The sequence below is a fragment of the Hemitrygon akajei genome, chromosome 6 (assembly GCF_048418815.1).
Source record: "Hemitrygon akajei chromosome 6, sHemAka1.3, whole genome shotgun sequence".
Lineage (NCBI taxonomy): Eukaryota > Metazoa > Chordata > Chondrichthyes > Myliobatiformes > Dasyatidae > Hemitrygon > Hemitrygon akajei.
The window spans coordinates 185,075,829-185,100,576 of record NC_133129.1 but is presented as its reverse complement, the minus strand read 5'-3'; the positions used below and the strand labels follow the sequence as shown (position 1 = coordinate 185,100,576).

Genomic DNA, 24,748 nt, shown 5'->3' with positions numbered 1-24,748 from the left:
GTATCTGGGAGTACAGTTAGACGAGAAGCTAGACTGGACTGCCAACACAGATGCCTTGTGCAGGAAGGCACAGAGTCGACTGTACTTCCTAAGAAGGTTGGTGTCATTCAATGTCTGTAGTGAGATGCTGAAGATGTTCTATAGGTCAGTTGTGGAGAGCGCCCTCTTCTTTGTGGTGGCGTGTTGGGGAGGAAGCATTAAGAAGAGGGACGCCTCACGTCTTAATAAGCTGGTAAGGAAGGCGGGCTCTGTCGTGGGCAAAGTACTGGAGGGTTTAACATCGGTAGCTGAGCGAAGGGCGCTGAGTAGGCTACGGTCAATTATGGATAACTCTGAACATCCTCTACATAGCACCATCCAGAGACAGAGAAGCAGTTTCAGCGACAGGTTACTATCGATGCAATGCTCCTCAGACAGGATGAAGAGGTCAATACTCCCCAATGCCATTAGGCTTTACAATTCTACCGCCAGGACTTAAGAACTTTTTAAAAGCTATTATTAATGCTTTTTGAGATAGTGATTTAGATGCATATCATATTTTTTACTGAGTTAAGTATTGTATGTACCGGTAATTAGTTTTGCTATGGGACATTGGAAAAAAAGTTGAATTTCCCCATGGGGATGAATAAAGTATCTATCTATCTATCTATCTATAGGAGCAGAATTCAGCCATTCAGTCCAGCAAGCCTGCTCTGCCATTCCATCATGGCTGATTTATTAACCCTGTCAGCTCCATTCTCCTGCCTTCTTTCTATAACCTTTGACACCCTGACCCAATTAACAAGCTATCAACCTCCGGGTTGCTGCCTGGACCACAGGGCATGTCTTAAGAGGACAGGTTGAGTTGGCGAGGGCTTTTCTCTTTGGAGTGAAGGAGGATGAGAGGTGACCTGATAGAGGTGTACAAGATGATAAGAGGCATAGGTCGAGTGACTTCTTTCTCAGGGCAGAAACAGCTAATATGAGGGGGCATAATATGAAGATGATTGGAGGGAAGTATAGGGACAGGGTGTCAGAGGTAACTACGGTATTTTGTGGGTGGGTGTGTGGAACATGCTGTATGGGGTGGTGACAGGCAGATACATTAGGGATATCTAACAAACTCTTGGACAGGCACGTGAACAACAGAAAAATGGTGGGATGTGTGGGAAGGAAGGGTTCCATTGATATTGGAGCAGCTTAAGAGTTGGCACAACATTGTGGGCACCATGGGCACAGCACTGTGCTGTAAAGTTCTATTTCCTATGCCCAGGAATGTTCACATCCATGAGGTCCCACTGCAGTCAGATCACATCCCGAGACACCAATTGCCGCCCACCCCCTCCACGTACCTGTGACGACATTCCGTGACAGCCGTACATGATGGGGATGTTGTCAGAAGGCGGACCCTGATCCAGGCACAGGTCACTTTTCAGAGCGTTTCTCAGCTGAAACACAGAGAAGACGTGGGTCAGGTGAATCGTTACTCACTGAAGTCAGAACATCACTGAACGATCCTCCCTGCTCTCCCCTAGGGAGTGATCCGTAACACCAGATTCTGAACAAAGAACCCTGTTCACCCCCAAGGGGGAAATGGTTTATCGATGAGATCTGATCTGAGAGAGGGGGAGGTGGTTTGTCAATGTGATGATCTGAGAGAGGGGGAGGTGGTTTGTCAATGAGATGATCTGAGAGAGGGGGAGGTGGTATGTCAATCTGATGATCTGAGAGAGGGGGAGGTGGTTTGTCAATGTGATGATCTGAGAGAGGGGGAGGTGGTTTGTCAATGAGATCTGATCTGAGAGAGGGGGAGGTGGTTTGTCAATGTGATGATCTGAGAGAGGGGGAGGTGGTTTGTCAATGAGATCTGATCTGAGAGAGGGGGAGGTGGTTTGTCAATGTGATGATCTGAGAGAGGGGGAGGTGGTTTGTCAATGAGATCTGATCTGAGAGAGAGGGAGGTGGTTTGTCAATGAGATCTGATCTGAGAGAGGGAGAGGTGGTTTGTCAATGTGATGATCTGAGAGAGGGGGAGGTGGTTTGTCAATGAGATCTGATCTGAGAGAGAGGGAGGTGGTTTGTCAATGAGATCTGATCTGAGAGAGGGGGAGGTGGTTTGTCAATGTGATGATCTGAGAGAGGGGGAGGTGGTTTGTCAATGAGATCTGATCTGAGAGAGTGGGAGGTGGTTTGTCAATGTGATGATCTGAGAGAGGGGGAGGTGGTTTGTCAATGAGATCTGATCTGAGAGAGGGGGAGGTGGTTTGTCAATGAGATGATCAGAGAGAGGGGGAGATGGTTTGTCAATGTGATGATCTGAGAGAGGGGGAGGTGGTTTGTCAATGTGATGATCTGAGAGAGTGGGAGGTGGTTTGTCAATGTGATGATCTGATCTGAGAGAGGGGGAGGTGGTTTGTCAATGAGATCTGATCTGAGAGAGGGGGAGGTGGTTTGTCAATGTGATGATCTGATCTGAGAGAGGGGGAGGTGGTTTGTCAATGAGATCTGATCTGAGAGAGGGGGAGGTGGTTTGTCAATGAGATCTGATCTGAGAGAGGGGGAGGTGGTTTGTCAATGTGATGATCTGAGAGAGTGGGAGGTGGTTTGTCAATGTGATGATCTGATCTGAGAGAGGGGGAGGTGGTTTGTCAATGAGATGATCTGAGAGAGTGGGAGGTGGTTTGTCAATGTGATGATCTGATCTGAGAGAGGGGGAGGTGGTTTGTCAATGTGATGATCTGAGAGAGTGGGAGGTGGTTTGTCAATGTGATGATCTGATCTGAGAGAGGGGGAGGTGGTTTGTCAATGAGATCTGATCTGCGAGAGGGGGAGGTGGTTTGTCAATGAGATCTGATCTGAGAGAGGGGGAGGTGGTTTGTCAATGTGATGATCTGAGAGAGGGGGAGGTGGTTTGTCAATGTGATGATCTGAGAGAGGGGGAGCTGGTTTGTCAATGTGATGATCCGAGAGAGGGGGAGGTGGTTTGTCAATGTGATGATCTGAGAGAGGGGGAGGTGGTTTGTCAATGAGATCTGATCTGAGAGAGGGGGAGATGGTTTGTCAATGAGATGATCTGAGAGAGAGGGAGGTGGTTTGTCAATGTGATGATCTGAGAGAGGGGGAGGTGGTTTGTCAATGAGATCTGATCTGAGAGAGGGGGAGGTGGTTTGTCAATGAGATCTGATCTGAGAGAGGGGGAGGTGGTTTGTCAATGAGATCTGATCTGAGAGAGGGGGAGGTGGTTTGTCAATGTGATGATCTGAGAGAGTGGGAGGTGGTTTGTCAATGTGATGATCTGATCTGAGAGAGGGGGAGGTGGTTTGTCAATGAGATCTGATCTGAGAGAGGGGGAGGTGGTTTGTCAATGTGATGATCTGAGAGAGTGGGAGGTGGTTTGTCAATGTGATGATCTGATCTGAGAGAGGGGGAGGTGGTTTGTCAATGAGATCTGATCTGAGAGAGGGGGAGGTGGTTTGTCAATGAGATCTGATCTGAGAGAGGGGGAGTTGGTTTGTCAATGAGATCTGATCTGAGAGAGGCGGAGGTGGTTTGTCAATGTGATGATCTGAGAGAGGGGGAGATGGTTTGTCAATGAGATCTGATCTGAGAGAGGGGGAGGTGGTTTGTCAATGTGATGATCTGAGAGAGGGGGAGATGGTTTGTCAATGAGATGATCTGAGAGAGGGGGAGGTGGTTTGTCAATGAGATGATCTGAGAGAGGGGGAGGTGGTTTGTCAATGTGATGATCTGAGAGAGGGGGAGGTGGTTTGTCAATGAGATCTGATCTGAGAGAGGGGGAGGTGGTTTGTCAATGTGATGATCTGAGAGAGGGGGAGGTGGTTTGTCAATGAGATCTGATCTGAGAGAGGGGGAGGTGGTTTGTCAATGTGATGATCTGAGAGAGGGGGAGGTGGTTTGTCAATGTGATGATCTGAGAGAGGGGGAGCTGGTTTGTCAATGAGATGATCTGAGAGAGGGGGAGGTGGTTTGTCAATGTGATTATCTGAGAGAGGGGGAGGTGGTTTGTCAATGAGATCTGATCTGAGAGAGGGGGAGGTGGTTTGTCAATGTGATGATCTGAGAGAGGGGGAGGTGGTTTGTCAATGAGATCTGATAGAGAGGGGGAGGTGGTTTGTCAATGAGATCTGATCTGAGAGAGGGGGAGGTGGTTTGTCAATGTGATGATCTGAGAGAGGGGGAGGTGGTTTGTCAATGAGATCTGATCTGAGAGAGGGGGAGGTGGTTTGTCAATGTGATGATCTGAGAGAGGGGGAGGTGGTTTGTCAATGAGATGATCTGAGAGAGGGGGAGGTGGTTTGTCAATGAGATCTGATCTGAGAGAGGGGGAGGTGGTTTGTCAATGAGATCTGATCTGAGAGAGGGGGAGGTGGTTTGGCAATGAGATGATCTGAGAGAGGGGGAGGTGGTTTGTCAATGAGATGATCTGAGAGAGGGGGAGGTGGTTTGTCAATGAGATGATCTGAGAGAGGGGGAGGTTGTTTGTCAATGTGATGATCTGAGAGAGGGGGAGGTGGTTTGTCAATGAGATCTGATCTGAGAGAGGGGGAGGTGGTTTGTCAATGAGATGATCTGAGAGAGGGGGAGGTGGTTTGTCAATGAGATCTGATCTGAGAGAGGGGGAGGTGGTTTGTCAATGTGATGATCTGAGAGAGGGGGAGGTGGTTTGTCAATGTGATGATCTGAGAGAGGGGGAGGTGGTTTGTCAATGAGATCTGATCTGAGAGAGGGGGAGGTGGTTTGTCAATGTGATGATCTGAGAGAGGGGGAGGTGGTTTGTCAATGTGATGATCTGAGAGAGGGGGAGGTGGTTTGTCAATGAGATCTGATCTGAGAGAGGGGGAGGTGGTTTGTCAATGAGATCTGATCTGAGAGAGGGGGAGGTGGTTTGTCAATGTGATGATCTGAGAGAGGGGGAGGTGGTTTGTCAATGAGATCTGATCTGAGAGAGGGGGAGGTGGTTTGTCAATGAGATGATCTGAGAGAGGGGGAGGTGGTTTGTCAATGTGATGAACTGAGAGAGGGGGAGGTGGTTTGTCAATGAGATCTGATCTGAGAGAGGGGGAGGTGGTTTGTCAATGTGATGATCTGAGAGAGGGGGAGCTGGTTTGTCAATGTGATGATCCGAGAGAGGGGGAGGTGGTTTGTCAATGTGATGATCTGAGAGAGGGGGAGGTGGTTTGTCAATGAGATCTGATCTGAGAGAGGGGGAGGTGGTTTGTCAATGAGATCTGATCTGAGAGAGGGGGAGGTGGTTTGTCAATGAGATGATCTGAGAGAGGGGGAGGTGGTTTGTCAATGAGATCTGATCTGAGAGAGGGGGAGGTGGTTTGTCAATGAGATGATCTGAGAGAGGGGGAGATGGTTTGTCAATGAGATGATCTGAGAGAGGGGGAGGTGGTTTGTCAATGTGATGATCTGAGAGAGGGGGAGGTGGTTTGTCAATGAGATCTGATCTGAGAGAGGGGGAGGTGGTTTGTCAATGAGATGATCTGAGAGAGGGGGAGGTGGTTTGTCAATGAGATCTGATCTGAGAGAGGGGGAGGTGGTTTGTCAATGAGATGATCTGAGAGAGGGGGAGGTGGTTTGTCAATGTGATGATCTGAGAGAGGGGGAGGTGGTTTGTCAATGAGATCTGATCTGAGAGAGGGGGAGGTGGTTTGTCAATGTGATGATCTGAGAGAGGGGGAGGTGGTTTGTCAAGGAGATCTGATCTGAGAGAGGGGGAGGTGGTTTGTCAATGAGATCTGATCTGAGAGAGGGGGAGGTGGTTTGTCAATGTGATGATCTGAGAGAGGGGGAGGTGGTTTGTCAATGAGATCTGATCTGAGAGAGGGGGAGGTGGTTTGTCAATGAGATCTGATCTGAGAGAGGGAGAGGTGGTTTGTCAATGAGATCTGATCTGAGAGAGGGAGAGGTGGTTTGTCAATGAGATCTGATCTGAGAGAGGGGGAGGTGGTTTGTCAATGAGATCTGATCTGAGAGGGGGGAGGTGGTTTGTCAATGTGATGATCCGAGAGAGGGGGAGGTGGTTTGTCAATGTGATGATCTGAGAGAGGGGGAGGTGGTTTGTCAATGAGATCTGATCTGAGAGAGGGGGAGGTGGTTTGTCAATGTGATGATCTGAGAGAGGGGGAGGTGGTTTGTCAATGTGATGATCTGAGAGAGGGGGAGGTGGTTTGTCAATGAGATCTGATCTGAGAGAGGGGGAGGTGGTTTGTCAATGTGATGATCTGAGAGAGGGGGAGGTGGTTTGTCAATGTGATGATCTGAGAGAGGGGGAGGTGGTTTGTCAATGTGATGATCTGAGAGAGGGGGAGGTGGTTTGTCAATGAGATCTGATCTGAGAGAGGGGGAGGTGGTTTGTCAATGTGATGATCTGAGAGAGGGGGAGGTGGTTTGTCAATGTGATGATCTGAGAGAGGGGGAGGTGGTTTGTCAATGTGATGATCTGAGAGAGGGGGAGGTGGTTTGTCAATGAGATCTGATCTGAGAGAGGGGGAGGTGGTTTGTCAATGTGATGATCTGAGAGAGGGGGAGGTGGTTTGTCAATGTGATGATCTGAGAGAGGGGGAGGTGGTTTGTCAATGTGATTATCTGAGAGAGTGGGAGGTGGTTTGTCAATGAGATCTGATCTGAGAGAGGGGGAGGTGGTTTGTCAATGAGATCTGATCTGAGAGAGGGGGAGGTGGTTTGTCAATGAGATCTGATCTGAGAGAGGGGGAGGTGGTTTGTCAATGAGATCTGATCTGAGAGAGGGGAAGGTGGTTTGTCAATGTGATGATCTGAGAGAGGGGGAGGTGGTTTGTCAATGTGATGATCTGAGAGAGGGGGAGGTGGTTTGTCAATGAGATCTGATCTGAGAGAGGGGGAGGTGGTTTGTCAATGAGATCTGATCTGAGAGAGGGGGAGATGGTTTGTCAATGAGATCTGATCTGAGAGAGGGGGAGGTGGTTTGTCAATGTGATGATCTGAGAGAGGGGGAGGTGGTTTGTCAATGAGATCTGATCTGAGAGAGGGGGAGGTGGTTTGTCAATGAGATCTGATCTGAGAGAGGGGGAGATGGTTTGTCAATGAGATCTGATCTGAGAGAGGGGGAGGTGGTTTGTCAATGTGATGATCTGAGAGAGGGGGAGGTGGTTTGTCAATGTGATGATCTGAGAGAGGGGGAGGTGGTTTGTCAATGAGATCTGATCTGAGAGAGGGGGAGGTGGTTTGTCAATGAGATCTGATCTGAGAGTGGGGGAGGTGGTTTGTCAATGTGATGATCTGAGAGAGGGGGAGGTGGTTTGTCAATGTGATGATCTGAGAGAGGGGGAGGTGCGATTCAAGAGGATGGATGAAGCAAGAACCTTTCACCAACATGATGCCACCCTCTGAAATCACTTTCCTTCCAGTATTCTGAAGGATCAGAGGTAAAACGTTGGTGTGCATCTTGCACTGCAATAGGAGATGTAGATCGATCAAGTGAGATGGTAGTAAACCTGATTTTGATTCTGAATCATTTCTTGAGTAGAATCAGGAGAGAGTATTTGCAGGGACTAAATACGAAGAAACCTTTCCTTCCAAAAGCATTTTCGCAGCCTTGAGTCGCCCGAGGAAATCACAGCCTATGTACAATATCCAGAGGATTCCGCTCAGGTCAGATTGTGAAATTGTTGCCAAATGCTGCGTTCAGTCCTATATGAACAATTTGCTTGAAGCTGGTCAGTTGGGGAAAACATATGAAATGCTGGTGGAACACAGCAGGCCAGGCAGCATCTATAGGGAGAAGCACAGTCGACGTTTCAGGCCGAGACATTTTGTGTGTGTTGTATGAATTTCCAGCATCGTGTTTGCAGTTGGGGAAAACCCTTGTCTGAGTCAGAATCATTGACTCTTGTTTATTTCTGGCAGCAGTAGATTGCAATACATAACTAAAAATTGCAATAAGAAGTTTAGATTAAAAAAAATAAATTAAATAAGTTGTGCAAAAAGAGAGCAAAATTAGTGAGGTAGTGTTCATGGGTTCCTTGTTCAGCCAGGAATTGTATGTAAATACAATTACGGATGAAAGCCCCGGTTTCCTTGGCTGCTTAAGTCCAGGGAAGGCATTCCGAAGTCCCGCCAAATCCGTGAGATTCAGATGGCTTGATCCCGCCCCAGACCTCGGTTTGTGTCGGTGCTGTGTAATTTGCTACCCTGTTACAAATTAGTGTCATGAAATAACACACAGAACACTGCATATGCTTAAAGGGATAATATATATGAATCTTAACTGAAGGGTTAGTAAAGAATAACAAAAAGAAAAGGGCCCACTCTAATTAAACAGTCAAATGTGCACAAGTTGGAGCTCATCTTGAACTTCTCTGTCACTCACACACTGGGCCCTCGGTCAATGTGAAAGCACACACCACCTTCTGAATGTCACTCGCAATCCATCTCGAACAGACGGGTCTCCCACCGGATCGTACGCTACAACCGGTTCACCCCAGCGTCTATTTTCTTCAACTCCCAACGAACAAAGCTGCAAACCCAACCTTCGTACCCCTCACCAGAGAATCCTCCCCTCAATTCAACCGTTCCACTTGGATGGCTCACGTTTCCCCTCATCAGTGATCTTCAACAATAACCCAAACAAGCTGAAAACAAGCTGATCTTGCAGAACTGCCAAAATGAAATACATGCAACATAACAGCCAAAATATGAAGCAGGCATTACATGAAGAAAGCCCAGCAGCACTCTACTTCCTTTGAAGTTTGCAAAGATTCAGCATGACATCTGATATGTACTTTGACAAACTTCCTTACGTGTGCGGTGGAAAGCATATTTACTGGTTGCCTCACAGCCTGGTATGGAAACACCAATGCCCCGAATGAAAGATCCTACAAAAAGTCGTGGATACTGCCAGACCATCACTGAGTCCATCTACACACAACGTTGTCATAGGGAAGCAGGATCCATCGTTGTCGCAGGAAAGCTGAATCCATCGTTGTCGCAGGAAAACGGAATCCATCATTGTCGCAGGAAAACGGAATCCATCGTTGTCGCAGGAAAACGGAATCCATCGTTGTCGCAGGAAAACGGGATCCATCGTTGTCGCAGGAAAACGGAATCCATCGTTGTCACAGGAAAATGGAATCCATCGTTGTCGCAGGAAAATGGAATCCATCGTTGTCGCAGGAAATCGGAATCCATCGTTGTCGCAGGAAAACGGAATCCATCGTTGTTGTAGGAATGCAGAATCCATCGTTGTCGTAGGGAAGCAGGATCCATTGTTATCGTAGGAAAACTGAATCCATTGTTGTCGCAGGAAAACGGAATCCATCGTTGTTGTAGGAAAACGGAATCCATCGTTGTTGTAGGAATGCAGAATCCATCGTTGTCGTAGGGAAGCGGGATCCATCGTTGTCGCAGGAAAATGGAATCCATCGTTGCAGGAAAACGGAATCCATCGTTGTCGCAGGAATGCAGAATCCATCATTATGGATCCCACCACCCAGGACATGCTTACACACTTCTTAGTGTGATTTATAATTTTCGTTATTCTGTATTGCACAGTAATGCTGCCGCCAACCAACACATTTCACAACGTATGCCAGTGATATTCAATCTACTTTTGATTCTGATTCACTGCTGCCACCAGGAAGGTGGTACATGAACCTCAGGGCTCAGTATCACCAGGTTCTGGCATAGTTATTAACCCTCAACCATTGGGCTCTTGAACCAGAGGGCATAACTTTACTCAACTTTACTTGCCCCAACACCGAACTGATTCAACAACCTATGGACTCACTTTCAAGGACTCTTCACCTCATGTTCTTGGTATTTACTGCTGATCTATTTATTATTATCTTTTCCTGTACAGATTGCTGGCTTTTGCACACTGGTTGTTTGCTTGTTCTGCTGGGCATCATCTCATTGATATTTAGATTTACTGTGAATGCCCACAAGAAAATGAATCTCAGGGTTGTTTATTTTTTTGTAATTTATTTTTTATTGAAGTTCCTCAAACAAACATTTCCATAAGATATATTTCAGACATTGTACATATATATCATATAATCATATATATCACAAAATCTCCACAAAGTATGTCAGGGTTGTTTATGGTGACATGCACGAAGTTTGAACTGATGGCGAAGGGGAAGTGGCTGTTCCTGAAACACTGAGTGTGTGTCTTCAGGCTCCTGTACCTCCTCCCTGATGGTAGCAATGAGAAGACGGCATGTCCTGGGTGATGGGGGTCCTTAATGATGGATGCTGCCTTTCTGAGGCATCGCCTGTTGAAGATGTCCTCGATGCTGGGGAGGCCAGTGTCCATGATGGAGCTGGCTGAGTTTGCAACCCTCTGCACCACTACACCCGGAGCTCCCCTGTACTCGTTCTAACGACGATGACAGGGTGTGCTGGAGCTGGGCGCTGCTCTGTGTGGGTGGGTGGGTGGGTGGGTGCCGGGTGGGTAGGACAGGGGCTTGCTTTGCTGTTGTTGTGGATGTGCTATGTTGGTGCTGGAACGGGTGGTGACACTTGTGGGCTGTCCCCAGCACGTTCTCAGTGATTAGTCAACGTACAGTGGCAGTGTTAATGCAAATGACACATTTCACTCTATGTTAAAATGTACGTGATAAATCTCGCGCCACAGTCGTGTAGCGGTTAGCACGACGCTATTACAGCTTGGGGTGTCGGAGTTGGGAGTTCAATGCCGGCGTCCTCTGCAAGGAGCGTGTACACCCTGCCTGTGGAAGGTGTGGGTTTCCTCTGGGTGTTCCAGTTTCCGTCCTCAGTCAAAGACAAACCGGTCAGTAGGTGAACTGTACAGTGTAAATTGTCCTGTAACTTGGCTCGGGTTAAATCGAGGATTGCTGAGCAGTGCAGCTCGACAGGCTGGTAGAGCCTGTTCTGTGAACTATCGCTAAATAAACAAACTACTCTGCATTTGGCCATATCCCTCCAGGCCTCTCCTATATCCATGTACCGTCCAAATGTCTTTCAATGTTGTTAATGTACCTGCCTCAACCACTTCCTCTGGCAGTGCATTCTGTATATGAAGCCCCCTCTGGGTGAGAAAAATGCCCCTTGGGTTCCTATAAAATCTCTTACCCTGTGCCCTCTGGTAATTCATTCCCCAACAGATTGTGCAGATCCACCCTATCTCTGACTCTCAAAGTTCAAATTGAATAATATTTTTAAGTATATATACAGTATGTCACCATATACAACCCTGAGAATCATTTTCTTGTTGTCAGACTCAGTAATTCTATAGAATAGTAACTGTAACAGGATCAATGAAAGATCAGACAGACTGCAGAAGACAACAAACTGCAAATGAAAATATAAACAAATAGCAATAAATAATGAGAATATGGGATAGAGTCCTTAAAGTGAGATTGGTTGTGGGAACATTTCAATGATGGGGCAAGTGAGTGTAGTTATCCCCTTTCATTCAAGAGCCTGATGGTTGAGGGGTAGTAACGGTTCCTGAACCTGGTGGTGTGGGTTCTGAGGCTCCTGTACCTTCTACCTGATGGCAGCAAGTGAGAAAAGCGCAAGGCCTGGGTGGTGGTCTACACCCAGTGGAACACCGGCAAACAGTCAGAAAGGAACAGTTCAGAAACGAGACAGGATGGGAGGCAATAAACGACTGGATAGGTGGGGGTGTCCCTGCGGTGCTAAAACCTCAGCACTGTGAATAGTAGCATTTTCCGAGCCAGTCCATGCTTCCATCAGCCGCTCCAAAGTCCTTTTCACCCAGTCGCCCTGGACTAGGCACGCCAAACGGGAGGGATTTTCCGCTGTTACAAACGGAATAAATCCGTCCCTGCTCCTGGGAAACTTTGGCAATCCACCAGCACACCCACTGCTCAGCACCAAAGAGACACGGACCGAAACCCTCAGCGAGCAGAACCCTTCCAGGAAAGGGAACTGATTCACTTACCGTGCCATAGGCTAAAGTGTCTGTGTACTTCTTCATCTGTGTGTAGATGTTGTTCAGGTACCAACTGAAACTCTTGCACTGTAACCTCTGCCTCAGCGCCTTCCGTTCCGAGAGGTCCCCAATGTCGATCCCTGGGTCCTACAGAGGTTGGAAGAGGGAAACAAAACAGAGGGGTAGATAGCACTCATAAAACCCACGGAGGACATTGCAATTCTAACACCTTTTATACTCAGCAGCCCATTCCACGCACTCACCACTCTCTGCATAAAAAATTTACCCGACATCTCCGCTGTACATACTCCCCAGCACCTTAAAACTGTGTCCTCTCGTGCTAGCCATTTCAGTCCTGGGAAAAAGCCTCTGACTATCCACACGATCAATGCCTCTCTATCTTGTACACCTCTATCAGGTCACTAACCAATCGGGATAACTTCACTCACCCCATCACTACCTATGGACTCATTTTTAAAGACTCTTCATCTCATGTTCTCAATACTTATTTATTTATCATTTTTTCTTTTTACTTTTGTATTTGCAGAGCTTGTTGTCTTTTGCACACTGGCCGTCTGTCCGTCCTGTTGGGCCCAGTCTTTCATTGATTCCATTGTGGTTCTTGGATTTACTGAGAATGCCCACAAGAAAATGAATCTCAGGGTTGTATCTGGTGACATATATGTACTTTGACAATAAATTTACTCTGAACTCTAAAGTTCGAGATCAGAGGAAAATGGGCAGACTGTTTCAAGCTGACAGGAAGGTGACAGTAATCCAAATAACCATGAGTCAGCAGAGGCGTGCGGAAAAGCATCTCTTGATGCACAACACGTTGGGTCTTGACACGGATGGGCTACAGAGGCAGGGGACCACACACATGCACCCACTGGCCACTTCATAAGGTATAGGAGATATCCAATAAAATGGCCACTGAGTGTACATGTTCACAGATGTCATCACCATTACTGGTGAAATATGCTCTCTTCTCATTACAATCATCAGGGAGGAGGTAGAGAAGCTTAAAGTCACACTTAGCACTTCAGGAACAGCTTCTTCCCCTCTGCCATCATATTTCATTGCTCCAAGATTTAGGGGAGAAGATTTAGGACGGAGATGAGGAGAAACTTTTTCCCAGAGAATGGTGTATCTGTGGAATTCTCTGCCCAGGGAAGCAGTTGAGGCTTCTTCATTAAATATGTTTAAGATACTGTTAGATAGGTTTTTACACAGGGGAATTAAGGGTTGTGGGGAAAAGGCAGGTAGATGGAGCTGAGTTTACGGACAGATCAGCCATGATCTTATTGAACGGCGGGGCAGGCTCGATGGGCCGGATGGCCTACTCCTGCTCCTATTCCTTATGTTCTGAATGGACAATGAACCCATAAACACAACCTCAGTACTCCAGTCCTGGTGAAGGGTTTCAGTCAAAAACGTCGACTGTTTATTCATTTCCATAGATGCTGCCTGACCTGCTGAGTTCCTCCGGCATTTTGTGTGTTGCTCTGGATTTCCAGTGTCTGCAGAATCTCTTGCATTTCTCATTATTCCTTTTGTGAAATACACAGTTATTTTGTAATTTACTATAATTTTATGCCTTTGCATCGTACTGCTGCCGCAAAATCACAAATTTCAGATCATGTGTCTTATGAACGAGCGAGGGCTTTTCTCTTTAGAGTGAAGAAGGATCAGAGGTGACCCGAAAGAGGTGTACAGGATGATAACAGACATCGAGAACAGCCAGGGTGGAAATGGCTAATGCACGGGGGCAGAATTTTGAGGTGATTGGAAGGAAGTATGGAGGGGATGTTAGAGGTAAGGTTTTTTTATACACAGAGTGGTGGGTGTGTGGAACGCCCTGCCAGGGGTGGTGGTAGAGGCAGACACATTTGGGATATTTAAGAATCTCTTAGATAGGCACAATAATGACTGAAGAATGGAGGGTTATGTGAGATTAAGGGTTGGATTGATCTTAGAGTTGGTTAAAAGGATGGCACAACATCGTGGGTGGAAGGTCCCGTGCTGTGCTGTGGTGTTTGATTTTCTGCAAAGGGTAGTCAAAACTGCCCAACGCATCACCAGCACCTGCTAACCCACTATCAAACCCATGTATATATAAACGTGCTGGAAAAGGGCCAGTGTCGTCACGAAGGACCCCACCCTCCCTGCTCCTGGACTATTTGCCCCACTCCCATCAGGGAGGAGGCTACATAGCATCCACACCAGGACCACCAGACTCAAAAACAGTTCCTTTCGCCAAGCAGTAAGGCTGATCAACACCTCCACTCATTAACCCACCCTCCACACCCCCAAACACCACTACTTTATCATTTCCTGTCAGTCACCTTATGTAGAGACACTCCTGTGCCTAGTGTTACTTTATGGACAGACAATATAAGCTATCTTATATATTTATATTTACTGAGTTTTTTACTATTGTGTTCTTTATCTTATCGTGCTTTTTATATGCTGCATCAGATCCGAGTAACAATTATTTAATTCTCCTTTACACCTGTGTACTGGAAACAACATTAAACAATCTTGAATCTTGTTTCTGTATCAATACTAATAAACCTGATTCTGACTGTGATGAACAGTCAGAATCCAAAGGTTCTCCTGCAATGTCTGCTTTCCACGTTTCTGGGTGATGTGATGTCACGTGGTGCGTGGGCTGGGAGGAAGCATTAAACGTGCACCACCATGCCACCCCACAGGGATTGGGGAAGACTAGTGAACTAAGATCTACTATGCCATCCCTAACTGCCCCCTCAGGAAGGTGGCTGTGAGCTGCCTTCAGGAACCACTGGAGTCCTCCTGGTAAAGGTGCCCCACAGTGCTGTTGGGGAGGGAGTTTCGTGCTTTCAAACCAGTGGTGGTACGTTTCCAAGTCAAGGTGGTACGTGACAAAGGGAAAAATAAAAACTACCCGGAGGATCACCGGGGTCTCCCTCTCTCCCTCTTTACTGAGAGCGTTGGAGACGAAGGGCCCGAAGCATTGTTGAGGATTCCGACCACCCGTCCCACAATCTCTCTGACCCACTACCAACAGGAAGGAGATACGGGAGCATCAGGACTCGGACTGCCAGACTGGGTAACAGCTTCTTCCCTCGAGCGGTGAGACTAATTAATACCCTGCCACCACCGAGGTCTCGTCACTAGGACAGCCAGCTGTTTACTGTCTACATGGGCTGCACACTACATGTATTTTGAACTATATTTATTAAATTATCTGTGGTAATATTTTCTTTTATGTGCTATGTGCGATATGTGCTTTATGGGTGCACTGTGATCCAGAGGAACGTTGTTTCGTTGGGTTGTATATATGTATCGTGGGTGACCGTGGTCCAGAGGAACGTTGTTTCGTTGGGTTGTATATATGTATCGTGGGTGACCGTGGTCCAGAGGAACGTTGTTTCGTTGGGTTGTATATATGTATCGTGGGTGACCGTGGTCCGGAGGAACGTTGTTTCGTTGGGTTGTATATATGTATTGTGGGTGACCGTGGTCCGGAGGAACGTTGTTTCGTTGGGTTGCATATATGTATTGTGGGTGACCGTGGTCCGGAGGAACGTTGTTTCGTTGGGTTGTATATATGTATCGTGGGTGACCGTGGTCCGGAGGAACGTTGTTTCGTTGGGTTGTATATATGTATCGTGGGTGACCGTGGTCCGGAGGAACGTTGTTCCTGGCTTCCTGTTGCGGGTGTCGTACCCCGTCGGGGGCAAGACACTGATTTCCGCTCCGGTGTCGACCAAGAAGCGGCGTCCTGACTGTTTGTCCCAGACGTACAAGAGGCTGTCCTGGTGGCCAGCCGCCATAGTCATTAGCGGCAGCTGGCCCTGGCCCTTGCAGGGCTGGCGACAACGGCGGGCTTTTGTGCCCCACCGCTGGTTGTAGAAACACCACTGTTCACTGGCCTGCTCACTCCTGCCTCTGTGTTGTGTGCGCCCCCCTGCCGGGCCTGGTCTGGTCCGCTGTTGGGCGCGTGGCCTGGTAATCTGATCAATGGACGCCACGCTCTCCCTCTTGGTTTTCCACAGCACGTCTGCCCGGGCCGCCACCTTCCGGGGGTCGCTGAAATCTGCGTCGGCCAGCAGCAGATGTATGTCCTTGGGCAGCTGCTCCAGGAACGCCTGCTCGAACATGAGGCAGGGCTTGTGTCCATCAGCCAAGGCCAGCATCTCGTTCATCAATGCTGACGGCAGTCTGTCTCCCAAACCATCCAGGTGAAGCAGGCGGGCACCTCGCTCACGCCGTGAGAGGCCAAAGGTCCCAATGAGCAGCGCTTTGAATGCTTCATATTTGCCTTCTTCCGGGGGCGACTGTATGAAATTCGCAACCTGGGCGGCCGTCTCCTGGTCAAGGACGCTCACCACGTGGTAGTAACGCGTGGAATCAGAGGATATCTGCCGAATCTGGAACTGGGCTTCTGCTTGGCTAAACCACACGCGTGGTCGCAGCGTCCAGAAAGTCGGCAGTTTTAGCGAAACTGCGTGAACAGATGAAGAGTCGGTCATCTTTGGTCCAAATCCCGTTTGGACCGTCGGGGTCACCAATGTAGCGATGTACTGCATACAGAGCTAGAGACGACACGCAGTCGGTAAGTCGTTTCGAGACTAGTTTATTCAAACTTCACGTCGCTGGCATTTAATCCCCTAGTGCCCGCCCTCTCCGGGTGGAAATGACGTCAGAGGTGCATGACCAAAGTCTCCCCCCACGCGCTGGCTATTTGTGAGCCAGTTTGCCTGCGCAGAAAGTGGGTCGCCACAGTTCATAAAGAGTGAGCACCGGGTGATAATAATCAACAAGAAATGGGTGGCTATGTTGGGAAAATTGACGAGTTTGATTCCACAACGGCTCATATACACTGAGCTTTTGGAACAGTATCTTGAAGCTAATTAACAACCAATGAGAAGCGAGTGTCAGTTTTGCTGAGTGCATTGGGTTTACAGGCAGACAGTTTGCTCTGAAGTTTGACTGCTCCAGCCAAACCATTCGAAATGTGCTTTGCTGCCATCGTAAAAGTGATGCAGGAGCATTTAGAACCAAAGCTGTTGTTGATTCCAGAATGCTTTAGGTTTCATAAGAGGAATAAAAAAGGAAAGTCCACTTCAGCATTTGTAACTGAATTGAAGCGATTGTCTGAACGTTGTTAGTTCGGGGGGAAAGGGTTTCATGACGCACTGAGAGATCGTTTGGTATTCAAAAGAATTCAAAGAAAGTATTCAAAAATGACTCCTAACTGAAGCACAGCTCACATTCAAACAAGCCGTGCAACTTACAAACATGAGATAATCTGCAGATGCTGGAAACCCAAGCAACACACACAAAACGCTGGAGGAACTCAGCGGGCCAGGCAGCGTCTATGGGAAAGGGAGATAGGTTAACGTTTCAAGCCGTCGCTGAAGGGCCTCGGCCTGGAACGTCAACTGTACTCTTTTCCATAGATGCTGCCTGGGTTTCACCAGCATTTTGTGTGTGAGCCCTGGAAATTGCTGTTTTAATGGAAAATACAGACAGAGGCTCAATTGACTTGCAGTTAGAAAGTGAGCATGAACGAAAATAGACCATGAGACCATAAGGCATAGGAGCAGAATTAGGCCATTCAGCCCATCGAGTCTGCTCCACCATTCCATCATGGCTGATCCCAGATCCCACTTCACCCCATACTCCTGCCTTCTCCCTGTATCCTTTGAGGCCCTGACCAATCAGAAAATTATCATCAACTTCCACCACAAAGTTTTCCCATGAACTTGGCTTCCACTGTGGTCTGTGGCAGAGCATTCCACAGACTCATGACTCTCTGGCTAAAAAATTCCTCTTTACCTCCATTCTAAAAGGTCGCCCCTCAATTTTGAGGTTGTGCCCTCGAGTTCTGGATACCCCCACCATAGGAAACATCCTATACACATCCACCTTATTGAATCCTTTCAACATTCGGTAGATTTCAATGAGGTAACCACCCCCCCCCCCCCACCCAACATTCTTCTAAATTCCAGCTGCCAAATGTTCCTTAAATGTTAACCCCTTCATTCCCAGAATCATCCTCGTGAATCTCCTCTGGACATTCTTCAACAACAAAACATCCTGAGATATGGGGCCCAAAACTGTTGACAATACTCCAAGTGCAGCCTGTCTAGAGTCTTACAAAGCCTCAGCATTATCTCCTTGCTTTAATATTCTATTCCCTTTGAAATAAAAGCCAACATTGCATTTGTCATCTTCACCACTGACTCAACCTGCAAATTAACCTTCTGGGAGTCCTGCACAAGGACTCCGAAGTCCCTCTGCATCTCTGATGTTTAAACCTTTTCCCCATTTCAGTAATATTCTGCACAATTGCTCCTTTCACCAAAATGCATTATCATACATTTCCCAAAACTGTATTCCATCAGCCACTTTTTTGCCCATTCTTCCAATTTGTCTAAGTCCTGCTGCAATCTCATTGCTTCCTCAGCACTACCTACCCCTCCACCTATCTTCATATCATCCACAAACCTTGCCACAAAGCCATCAATTCCATTAACTAAATAATTGACAAATGTGAAAAGTAGCATCGACAATACAGACCCCTGAGGAACACCACTAGTCACTGGCAGCCAACCAGAAAAGGCCCCTTTTATTCCCACTCGCTGCCTCCTGCCTGTCAGCCTTTCCTCTATCCATGCCAATATATTTCCTGTAACGCCATAGGATTTTATCTTGTTAAGCAGCCTCATGTGTGGCACCTTATCAAATGCCTTCTGAAAATCCAAGTAAATGACATCCACTGCCTCTCCTTTGTCCACCCTGCTTGTTACTTCCTCAAAGAACTCTTACAGATTTGTCAGGCAAGATTTCCCTTGACAGAAACCATGCTGACTTTGGCTTTTTTTATCATTAGTCTCCAAGTACCTTGAAACCTCATCATTAATAATGGACTCCAACACTTTCGCAAGCACTGAGGTTAGGCTAACTGGCCTATCATTTCCTTTCTTATGCCTTCTCCCCTTCTTAAAGAGTGGAGTGAAAGCTCACATTCATCAAACAAATGCAGATTAAAGGTGAAACTTGCAGAAAATGTTACAAAGTTGGTCACACACAGAGGATATGGGAAAGACAAAAATAAATGGCTGCACAGGGAAGAAAAAATGTCAGAAAGTCAAGTTGCAGTTTCAAAAAAGCACTAATCTGCATGACTAACCAGCCTCTGCTTTAAATTGTTGTATTTTGCACATTAGTATCTGTCCATGTTGTTGGGTGCGTTTTTCATTGACTCTGTTGTGTTTCTTTGTATTTGTTGTGAATGCCTGCAAGGAAATGAGTCTCAGGATTGTACATGGTGACATATATGTACTTCGATAATAAATTTACATTGAACTTTTTTTTAAAGAGACTTCCTTTCATTCTGAGGCTGTGCCTCTGGTCCTAGACTATCCCACTTTTGGAAATGTGGGCTGAATGGCCTAATTCTGTTTCTATGCCTCATCATCTACCCCAGCAGCTCCCACCTCCGCGACCTTCCTCCGCTCACCTCACTGGGAATGTTCCAAGCCATGTAGACATGATCCTTGAATTCATCCATCCACACCTCCGCCACACGAAGAGCATTCCGGCGGACGTGCGTGGCAAGATCCTTGGTGTAGGGCTTGTGCAGCCTCTCGATGTGGGCGAGCCTGGAGCACGGGAGGACCTCAACACTGCCTCCGCACTGCCAAACCTGTGGGAAGACACAACTGTAACTCCAGTCCGCTGCGGACCTGGGAAACAAACACAAACAGCTGGAGGAACGCAGCGTGTCGAGCAGCGTCTGAGGGTCGGGGAGAAAGTATCGACGTTCTGAGTCGGACCCTTCATCGGGCATGAGAGTGGGAGTGGAGGGTGGCCTAGGATAGACAGGAGAGGTGGAGGGGTGAGAAAGGAAGGGTAGGAAGGAGTGAAAGCTGACAAGTGGAGGGAGTGAGGTAGGGAAAGGGTGATGGTGAAATTGAGAGACACGAGGAAGATGCAGGAAGATTTTGAAAAGGAGGCACATAAGGCAAGAGAGGGGAAGGGAATGTGATGGGAGGACCAGGAAAATGGATAAAAATGGGGAGAGCAGATTAGGGCAGAAGGAGTGAGTGGAGAAGAGAGAGACAGAGTGAGTGACTGAGAGAGAGAAAGAGAGGATGAGGGGAGAAAGAGGGGGTTGAGAGGAGTAAGAGAGAGAGTGAATGAGTGAGAGCCAGTGACGGAGAGAGAGTGTGTGAGAGAGATGCCCACAATGCACTAACCCTAATCTTTGGACTGTGGGAGGAAACTGGAGCACCTGGAGGAAACCCATGCAGTCAGGGGATGAACATACAGGTTCCCTACCAATGCTGGCAGGAATTAAACCCAGCTCGCCAGTCCTGTAACGCGTTATGCTTACCACAACGCTATCATGCGGAATTGATTGCCAGGGAGGTACGTGAACCTCTGTCTCACCTGGAAGGGCTGTTTATGTCCCTGCAACTCATACCCACCAACTCTCTCATCAGGAACACAGGATATAGAACCGTACAGCACAGCACAGGTCCTTCAGCCCGCAATATTAAACCACTCAACAATCAATCTAACCCTTCTCTCCTACATAAGCCTCCAATTTTCTATCATCCATGCACCGAATCTATTAACTATCCCTAAAGTATCCCTCTACAACCACCCACAGCAGATCTGGTTGAAATCTGCTCTTTCAGCAGTCAGGGACTGCGTCAGTACTTGGTTTCTCTTGTGAAAGATTATCCCACTGACAGGGTGTGGTGAACTATGTATACCTGTCTGGACACGCCCCTCTGCTGACTGCTCCTGTGCCTCCTCCCACAGACCCCTGTATAAAGGCGATTGGAGGCACTACTCCTCCCTCAGTCTCCAGGATATAGTGGTCTCGTTTGCTGTTAATAAAAACCTATCATTCGCCCCCCGTCTCCGAGAGTTATTGATGGTGCATCACAGGTGGCTATGCCATAGATTACTGGGTAGAAATAGTGAACTGTCTACAAAGCTGCCTGCCTCGAGACAGCACCATTAGAGGGTTTCAAATCACTTGTACAAAACTCTCCTTCCACAGCGTTTCTTGCTGCAGGTCACCTCGAGCGTTTCAATTACTGACAACAAAGATACGATTGAAGACGCTCGACTCGATGGGAGGCCTGTGATTCAGTAAATTCTCCACTCCAGAGGAGTGTGTGATCATTACTCTGATACTCAGAGTTGGGGAGAGTGTGTGAGCGTTACTCTGATACTCAGAGTTGGGGAGAGTGTGTGATCATTACTCTGATACTCAGAGTTGTGGAGAGTGTGTGAGCGTTACTCTGATACTCAGAGTTGGGGAGAGTGTGTGAGCGTTACTCTGATACTCAGAGTTGGGGAGAGTGTGTGATCATTACTCTGATACTCAGAGTTGGGGAGAGTGTGTGAGCGTTACTCTGATACTCAGAGTTGGGGAGAGTGTGTGATCATTAGATAGATGATAGATAGATAGATAGATAGATAGATAGATAGATAGATAGATAGATAGATACTTTATTCATCCCCATGGGGAAATTCAACTTTTTTCCAATGTCCCATACACTTGTTGTAGCAAAACTAATTACATACAATACTTAATTCAGTAAAAAATATGATATGCATCTAAATCACTATCTCAAAAAGCATTAATAATAGCTTTTAAAAAGTTCTTAAGTCCTGGCGGTAGAATTGTAAAGCCTAATGGCATTGGGGAGTATTGACCTCTTCATCCTGTCTGAGGAGCATTGCATCGATAGTAACCTGTCGCTGAAACTGCTTCTCTGTCTCTGGATGGTGCTATGTAGAGGATGTTCAGAGTTATCCATAATTGACCGTAGCCTACTCAGCGCCCTTCACTCAGCAACCGATGTTAAACTCTCCAGTACTTTGCCCACGACAGAGCCCGCCTTCCTTACCAGCTTATTAAGACGTGAGGCGTCCCTCTTCTTAATGCTTCCTCCCCAACACGCCACCACAAAGAAGAGGGCGCTCTCCACAACTGACCTATAGAACATCTTCAGCATCTCACTACAGACATTGAATGACGCCAACCTACTTAGGAAGTACAGTCGACTCTGTGCCTTCCTGCACAAGGCATCTGTGTTGGCAGTCCAGTCTAGCTTCTCGTCTAACTGTACTCCCAGATACTTGTAGGTCTTAACCTGCTCCACACATTCTCCATTAATGATCACTGGCTCCATATGAGGCCTAGATCTCCTAAAGTCCACCACCATCTCCTTGGTCTTGGTGATATTGAGACGCAGGTAGTTTGAGTTGCACCATATCACAAAGTCCTGTATCAGTTTCCTATACTCCTCCTCCTGTCCATTCCTGACACACCCCACTATGGCCGTGTCATCAGCGAACTTCTGCACATGGCAGGACTCCGAGTTATATTGGAAGTCTGATGTGTACAGGGTGAACAGGACCGGAGAGAGTACGGTTCCCTGCGGCGCCCCTGTGCTGCTGACCACCGTGTCAGACCTACAGTCTCCCAACCGCACATACTGAGGTCTATCTGTCAAGTAGTCCACTATCCAATCCACCATGTGAGAGTCTACTCCCATCTCCGTTAGTTTGTGCCTTAAGATCTTGGGCTGGATGGTGTTAAAGGCACTAGAGAAGTCAAGGAATGTAATCCTCACAGCACAACTGACCCCCTCTAGGTGAGAGAGTGATTTGTGCAGCAAATACGTGATAGCATCCTCCACTCCCACCTTCTCCTTATACGCAAACTGAAGAGGATCCTGGGCGTGCCTGGTTTGTGGCCTCAGATTCTGTATTATCAGCCGCTCCATGGTCTTCATCACGTGCGACGTCAAGGCAACAGGTCTGAAGTCATTCAACTCCTTTGGTTGTGGTTTCTTCGGTACCGGGACAATACAGGATGTTTTCCACTGTCTGGGTACTCTTCTCTGCTCCAGGCTCATGTTGAAGATGCGCTGTAGTGGTTCTCCCAGCTCAGTCGCACAGGCCCTCAGTAATCGTGGGGAAACTCCATCCGGTCCAGCCGCCTTGCTGGTACAGATCTTCCTCAGTTGACCTTCCACCTGTGCAGCCGTAATCCTGGGCGTGGGCAAGGTCTCCTGTGAGTGGCTATTTTCCTGTGAGGGAAGTAAGCCTGGTGTGGATTTCTGCGGTGAGGATGAGATTGAGCTGTCGAACCTGTTGAAGAAGTTGTTCAGCTGGTTCGCTTTCTCCACATCTCCACTTATGTTCGCTCCCCGCTTTGCACCGCATCCGGTGATGATCTTCATCCCATCCCACACCTCCTTCATGTTTTTTTCTGCAGCTTTTGTTCTAGCTTCCTCCTATACTGCTCCTTTGCCCCCCTTATCTGTACTCTGAGTTCCTTCTGAACTCTTTTAAGCTCCAACCGATCACCATCTTTAAAGGCCCTCTTCTTCTGGTTTAGGAGGCCTTTGATGTGACTAGTGATCCAGGGCTTATTATTGGGATAGCAGCGAACAGTTCTAACAGGGACAACTGCATCCACACAAAAGTTAATATAGTCCGTTGTGCATTCAGTGACCTCCTCAACGCCCCCACAGAGCCCCACTTGCAGTACATCCCAGTTAGTAGTACCGAAGCAGTCCCTCAGGGCCTGTTCAGCTTCAGGAGTCCACTTCCTAAAAGACTGTGTGGTAGTGGGATGCCTCATCACAATTGATTTATATCTGGGCTGTAACAAAACCAGGTTGTGATCAGCTTTCCCCAGTGAAGGCAGCGGGGATGCACTATATGCCTCCTCTACGTTTGCATACAGTAGGTCAATAGTCCTATTACCCCTGGTGTAGCAATCCACGTACTGGGAGAAAGCAGGTAGTGTCTTGTCCAAAGTCACATGGTTGAAGTCCCCTGTAATTATCACCAGTGCCTCAGGGTGCTGTGTCTGAAGCCTAGCAACAGCGGAGCTGATGACGTCACACGCTACCGTTGCGTCGGCACGCGGCGGGACATACACATTCACCACAATGACGCTTGCGAATTCTCGAGGCAGGTAATATGGCCTCATACTCACGGCGATCAGCTCAATATCCTTTTCACAAACGGAGATCTTTGTACTCACATGCCCGGAGTTACACCATCTTACGTTAATGTAGAGAGCGAGTCCCCCTCCTTTCTTCTTCCCACACTTTTTGGCATCTCTGTCAAATCTTACCGTAGTAAAACCAGGTAATTCTACATTTACATCCGGGATGTTAGCCGTCAGCCGTGTTTCAGAAAAGCACATTAAACTGCATTCCTTGTATGCTTTAACATTCCTTACTAGTGAGGCTAGCTCATCCAATTTATTTGGCAGCGAGTTCACGTTCCCCATAATAACCGAAGGAACAGCGGGTTTATAACGCTTCTTCATCTCCGTCCACTTATCCCTGCGCAGTTTTCCATTAGTCTGATACTCAGAGTTGGGGAGAGTGTGTGAGCGTTACTCTGATACTCAGAGTTGGGGAGAGTGTGTGAGCGTTACTCTGATACTCAGAGTTGGGGAGAGTGCGTGAGCGTTACTCTGATACTCAGAGTTGGGGAGAGTGTGTGAGCGTTACTCTGATACTCAGAGTTGGGGAGTGTGTGTGAGTGTTACTCTGATACTCAGAGTTGTGGAGAGTGTGTGAGCATTACTCTGATACTCAGAGTTGGGGAGAGTGCGTGAGCGTTACTCTGATACTCAGAGTTGGGGAGAGTGTGTGAGCGTTACTCTGATACTCAGAGTTGGGGAGAGTGTGTGAGCGTTACTCTGATACTCAGAGTTGGGGAGTGTGTGTGAGTGTTACTCTGATACTCAGAGTTGTGGAGAGCGTGTGAGCGTTACTCTGATACTCAGAGTTGGGGAGT

The 24,748-nt window shown here is 47.6% G+C and overlaps 1 protein-coding gene across 2 annotated transcripts in view; it reads right to left on the bottom strand.

The window, feature by feature from the left end:
* The window catches only part of LOC140729758 (polypeptide N-acetylgalactosaminyltransferase 18-like), a 98,761-nt gene that overhangs the window by 10,523 nt on the left and 63,490 nt on the right, over positions 1-24,748 (bottom strand). For both annotated transcript variants that reach the window (XM_073049949.1, XM_073049950.1), the window contains exons 7-9: positions 19,419-19,604; positions 11,915-12,052; positions 1,332-1,427 (exon numbers count right to left, since the gene is read on the bottom strand). In XM_073049949.1, coding sequence (XP_072906050.1) covers positions 1,332-1,427; positions 11,915-12,052; positions 19,419-19,604 — 420 coding nt within the window. The remainder of the gene's footprint in view (positions 1-1,331; positions 1,428-11,914; positions 12,053-19,418; positions 19,605-24,748) is intronic.